Genomic DNA, 6,162 nt, shown 5'->3' with positions numbered 1-6,162 from the left:
AAAGGGGGAAAAAGACTGTTGTACTTCCCGTATATTTTGAATGACAGGTGTCTCGTCCATTCACAAGTTTCCATTCACAAACTATACCTACCTTTTCCGGTTTGTCTGACTTCTGTTTTCGGATTTGTTATTTTGTTTTTGAAATTGGTAATTTGTATTTGCATTTGTTATTTTGTTTTTCGGATTTGTTATTCATTTATTGTTTTGCATTTGTTAATGTTTTCTAATTTGTTAATTCTTTTCGGATTTGTTATTTTGGTTTTCCATTTGTTAATTTGTTTTCGGATTTGTTAATGTGTTTTGCACTTTTCGGCCACCGTAGACTTGCTGAAGAGTCTATGTGACTTCCTGCTGCTGAAGAGTTTATGTGACTTCACTGCTGCTGAAGAGTTTATGTGACTTCACTGCTGCTGAAGAGTTTATGTGACTTCACTGCTGCTGAAGAGTCTATGTGACTTCCCTGCTGCTGAAGAGTCTATGTGACTTCCCTGCTGCCGAAGAGTTTATGTGACTTCCCTGCTGCCGAAGAGTTTATGTGACTTCCCTGCTGCTGAAGAGTTTATGTGACTTCACTGCTGTTTGGTTTATGGACACTGATGATGCTTTGCTTCTGATTTTATTGCTGCGCAGGCCGTTGGGTTGTGAGCGTGGAGCCTGGTGTCTGATTTATTTATTTCATTCTGATTATTTTAGATCACAATCCCCTGGTCTTTTTTTCACTTATATTTAGCACTGGATTGTGCTTGGCAGGAATTTTCTTTGTGAATGTTGTTAATTTTTGGGCGGGGGATTTATCTAGTTTTTCCGACTTAGTGAGTTTATTATTTGTATTTATTTATTTTTTCAGTGTGAATTGTGTTAATTTATATTGTAACCTTTGGTTAATGTGGGTTTACTCTAGGAGCAGGTGAGGGTGTGTGGTGTGGAACAGTAAGATCTGTTCGGTATCTCAACATGGAGTTGCCTCGCGCGTGAACAATCCACCAACCAATCACACCACGTCTGACGTCACGGTTGACAGACCATGCGGGAGTCCCGCCTCCTACACACACACACACACACACACACTCACTCACTCACTCACTGACTCACTCACTGACTGACTGACGGTCCCTGTCCCTGTCCCTGTCCCTGCCTCATTCTCGTTCTCTTCCCCGTGAAAATCCTTTTCAGGAAGCGATCCTCGTCAGATCCTCAGCAGATCCTCTAGGAGTGGCTACTAAACTGTTCACGGACGAGCCGGTGAGGTACGTCTCCGAGCGCGGCTGCTTCTTTTTGCGGGCGGTATTCACTGTTAATGCGAATGTTTTTGCTTCTGCTTCCGTTCAGACTGTGTTTAAAAATGAACGAGAAAAGGAGATGAAAACATCGTAAATTGGATGTTTTCATTTCTCACGCGTCTCCGCTCTCTTCGGTCAGGGTGGAGACTCGTGTACATTTGATCACATCCCTGAGTTGGTGGTCACCTGCTTCGGGCAGCATGTCTGCAGTACAGGAGTTGTCTATATCCCATAGTGAGATACCGAACGGATGTTTGAAAGAGAACTTTAGGTTACTTTCCCCGGTTCTCTGATAACAGGAGTGAGGTATCTCCACACTTCACGCCTAGCAGGGCACGGGGAAGAGATATGTGAGAATGAGGCAGGGACCGGTGTATATAGAGAGGCGGTTGCCCTTCGGGAACTCGAGCTGCGTCGAAACGCTTTGGGAAGCTTTTGTTTGCTAGCCAATAGATTTCACAGACGTGGTGTGATTGGTGCTTCCAGAAGATCCAAAGGTGGTACACGTGTTGATGTTGATGTACGATCCTGCGGGTTATGAGACATCTAGGTCTTTAAACTTCCGGTACGACGTAAACAATCATTCACTGGAGAACGTAAAAAGATGAATCGAAGGTTTATTAATATCTTGACAGTAAATAAGTTGGTCGTATGATATTGTAGGAGGTGGGAAATGATTTTGTGTAGTTAGAAGCTGGTGTAAAGCTCATGCACCTGCGGAAGGTCAGTAAATTAAGAGAAAAAAGCATGATGAAGAAGAGGAGGAGTGTGGAAACTGTGAAAAATGTGGAATCTTTGAAATGTATCTTTTTAAATATTAATGTAAGAAGGGGAGAATGAACTTTATTTTTGATCCCAAATGTTTTAAAGTTGTTTGCCAACCGCCATTTAAACAAAAGAAGAAGAGGCAGTAGCTGTTCTACTTTTTTAATCAAGCAATCAGGCATATACAAACAAAGTGGCAATAACATTATATGTCTGTATAGAAGACAGGGATCGACTTCAGACACAGTGAAATTAACAGTGGAAATGTATGGTGATGTGGGAATTTAGGACTCCAGGGGGTTGTTTTGGGGAAGATGGTGGGAAAATGCTGCTTTGTTGTCTTTCAGACATAAGACTATATAGACTTTGATTTTTGTTCACTGATGTCCCGTCCCGTTTCAGAATGTTGAGATCATTGTTTGAGGAAGCATGCAGTATTTACACATGCTTTTGTATCCAGTGCAATCCACACTGTAAACCATACTAAAGTAATGTTCTAAGTTTAGATTTTTCATAGATACATTTCTTAAGTTAATGTTATGCATAGTTTTAATGTAAACATTATTGTAATCATATGCAAAAAAAATGAAAACATTCTGATGTTCATGTTCTGTGCTTATGCACTTTTCACTCTAGCTGTAAGATGTACACAGTAAAAGGCTGAGAGAGTGTTTAGCAGGTTGGATAGATGTTGCTCCTACGTTACAGTGAACACAGCACAGCTGCTTTACAGTGAATGTGCTATAAGAGAGAGTGAGTGTGTTTTCTGTGTTTCTGCAGATATGGAGAGATACACAGTCCTGTTTGTGTTGCAGATCGGCATCAGTAAGTTGCATTTAGCTATTACACGCACACACACACACACACACACACACACACACACACAGTGCTATATGGTTTTTATTATGCTGGTGTTAATGGTGTTTGTGTTCAGCAATATTTAAGCAGTAATTAATCCTCTATTTTATTTTTTTTTTCTGTGTGTGTTTGTATGTTTTTTCTTCAGTTGCTGTGACTGGTTCCGGTGAACATTTTGTATCAGCCAAACTTTACCAGCCTGCTACCCTCCGCTGTGATTATACATGTCATGGTCTGGTCAAATGGAGCCGGTTTCATAAGACCCAGGTTCTGGCTCTTTGTGATGAGACCTCATGCAGCTCACAGCAGACGGGATATGAGATGTCTCATGATCAGTACGTGCAGGGAGATCTCACTCTCAGCATCACTGCAGCTGATTACAGTACGAGGGGTTTATACACGTGTCAGTGTGATGACAGAGACGTGTGTGACGTGCGACTCTTGATTGAGAGTAAGTGTAGTTTCTGTTTGTCATTGATTTCATTTTATTAAATCAGGAGGAGTGAAAGGGAATATGAAATGTTATAAAAATAATAGTGAAATCGTTACTGTGTTTAACTGTGTTCTTTGTTGTTCACAATCATCGTTGACCTGGATTCAGTAACGAGGTAATTTATTTTTTAAATGCAGGACTTGATGCTGAACTGCATTAGAGAGTCACAATATTGCTTATACAATAATCATTATTTATTTATACAAACAAAGTAGGAATCGGCTGGTCATAATGCAGTTTAGTCACAAGTTCAGTCAGTGGTGTGTAGTGTTCACTATAGCAGCAGAAACCTGACTGTCATCTTTTATGATCACTGTAGTGGTGTTTGGTGTGGTGATGCTGTAGCGGTGTTTGGTGTGGTGTGATGAAGCTGCAGTAGTGTGTGTGTCAGTTTGTGTGTTTATTGATGTAGTTCTGTGATCTTTTCTGAGTGTGTTATCTGACCACTGTAAAATGGGCATTAACACCAACACTACATTTACTACTAATCTCCATCTTCTCCCCTCCTCAGCTGTAGAGACGAAGCATGTGGTTTCCCCAGGTGAGCCGATAGACGTGTTCTTACCCCTTACTGACCAGGTGGAGGTGAGCTTCACTGCCACTGATTCTGTACAACCATCAAAGCTGAAGATCTGCACCGTGGCTAACGAGAAGATCCAGAGCAATCCAGAATATGAAGACAGAGTGTCTCGCATCAACATTGTACAGATTAAAGATGGAAACGTCTCAGACAGTGGGAACTACACAGTACAGGATACACTGAATGATGAGACGATAGCCATCATCAACGTCCAAGTGAGAGGTAACTTTTCTCTATTCGGGTCTGAAGGAAATCTCAGCACTGTGACTTCACTGTGATTTTCACAACACGCCACACCATTTCTCCATCAGTGATGGAGTGAAGCAATCTTGAGATCTGTAGATCTGTACTGGTGTCTCCCTGGTGTCACTAACGTTGTGTGGAGAGCTTCAATTCCCTGCTGACATGTAAAATAGAAAGTAAGATTCTCTTTCTAATGTGATTTTCCCCTCTTCGTGTGTGTGTGTGTGTGTGTGTGTGTGTGTGTGTGTGTGTGTGTGTGTGTGTGTGTGTGTGTGTGTGTGTGTGTGTGTTTGCAGAGAAGGAGCCAGGCCTGGACAGGGATCAGGAGTGTGGTCTTGCAGTGTGGGTGCTGGTGTTGGTCCTGGTCCTGGTTCTGGTTCTGCCTGTGACTGGATTTCTGTTTGTGATGAATATGCGTCTGAAGAAAAGACTTGAGCAGAACAGAATCTAAAGCATCTCCAAATGCCACACCTGAATGAAAGGAAACAACTCGGTACACACTTCTCTCACTAACTGGAGTAGCAAATTAGCAATATGTTGATCTACAGTTACTTCTTACCTCACTTTGTCTTCTCTTCTCAATGCTGTCAGAGGTGGGGGTGGATGAGGGGTCGTGGAGAAACTAGTTTTAAAATTAAAATGTTTGGGACAAGCACACACCTGCACATTTCTATACAGCTGAAACTCTGTCCGATCTCCGATCACATCAGCATCGCCTAAACCTGGGGAAATGTGAAGGGTTTACTGTTGGGTGAAGATTTTCGTGTCTGTCTCTCACTATTTATTTTGCCCTACTTTTCTCCCATAGATTTCATTACTGACACACGCTACCTTCCTGTTGTATTAGTTCAAATACTGGAATAATAGGCTTTCATTTACAGTTTCCTTGTAACACTGACCGTTTACAGCTTATGATCGTGTAAATGCAGGGTGTTTAGGTATTATCTGTTGCACTTTATGAAAGCCCCCTGCAATAAATAAAGCTTTATTTCTGTTATTAGCAATAATAAGACTGTGGTTTAGTTTTACCATAATGTATTATGATGAATGTGTTTGTCTATTATCAGAGTAAAAATAAACACTTGAATGATCAATTTTAAATAACCTCAGGGCTGGTATTTAACATTCATGTTTTTATATTTTATGACTTTTTCAAAATGAATGTTTTAATGTATTTTTTTTTTCCTTTATAATGATGCAATGAAGGCCACATCACATTTGCACTCCTCATAAGCACAGTCTGTCCCATTTCTCATATTAATTTGAAGGGTTTTGGCACTTTTCTGTCTTACATGTGGTACAGTAGCCAGTGAAAGAGAATGATATAAGGAAAGAGACTGTATATTTTTCCTGCCAATAAAGATTTAAACTTCTCCTAAACTGGACAGCTGTGGTTGGTTGTAGCATTTATTTTAACAATAATACACAAAATGAATGTGCATAAATTCATATCACAATGTGTAAGAACCTGCTTGCTTCTGCTTATGATCTCTGAACAATCAAACTTTTATTTTCTCCTAATGATTGTAAAGTTACAATAGGAAAAAAACATGTATACACTGAGTACAATCAGATCTGAGACTAGGGTTTATGCTGATGAGCCCACACAAACACACACTTAATTTTCCAACAAACACTTTTCCTCCTGTCAGTCAGCAGACGTTCACTTTGATTGCAGCTGAAACTGCATTTTTCTTCTGCACTTCTGTCTTAATGTTGTTTCTCTTCATCTGGATAAAATGTTTCTTTCCCAGGTACTGAATTCTAAGCATGTGTTAGCAGTAAGTGTAGAATGTTGTGTTTAACCACAACCCTGTCTGCTGTACTGAGTTAAAACCCCTCTACAGACTTCAGTTGATCAGCTTCTACTAATCCATACACTTTAAACTTCTCTAATTTTTTTATGTGATGGGTAAATCTTACATACACTTTGTGCCTTTAGT

The 6,162-nt window shown here is 40.3% G+C and overlaps 1 protein-coding gene across 4 annotated transcripts; it reads left to right on the top strand.

The window, feature by feature from the left end:
- Window positions 1-269: 269 nt before the first annotated feature.
- Window positions 270-5,599, top strand: LOC124376553. 4 transcript variants are annotated; one of them, XM_046835705.1, is made up of 6 exons: window positions 270-657; window positions 902-1,247; window positions 2,826-2,870; window positions 3,052-3,354; window positions 3,908-4,198; window positions 4,516-5,599. In XM_046835705.1, the coding sequence occupies exons 3-6, from the start codon at window positions 2,828-2,830 to the stop codon at window positions 4,668-4,670; spliced, it is 792 nt and encodes a 263-aa protein (XP_046691661.1). In that variant the 5' UTR covers window positions 270-657; window positions 902-1,247; window positions 2,826-2,827; the 3' UTR covers window positions 4,671-5,599. The 4 variants fall into 4 exon arrangements, with proteins under 4 accessions (XP_046691661.1, XP_046691659.1, XP_046691660.1 ...); XM_046835703.1 differs by having other exon boundaries at window positions 270-812; XM_046835704.1 differs by having other exon boundaries at window positions 270-1,247.
- The last annotated feature ends 563 nt before the right edge of the window (window positions 5,600-6,162 follow it).

This window comes from Silurus meridionalis, chromosome 23 (genome assembly GCF_014805685.1).
Source record: "Silurus meridionalis isolate SWU-2019-XX chromosome 23, ASM1480568v1, whole genome shotgun sequence".
NCBI lineage: Eukaryota > Metazoa > Chordata > Actinopteri > Siluriformes > Siluridae > Silurus > Silurus meridionalis.
The sequence above is the reverse complement of the archived record's forward strand: the minus strand, read 5'-3'. Positions and strand labels throughout refer to the sequence as shown.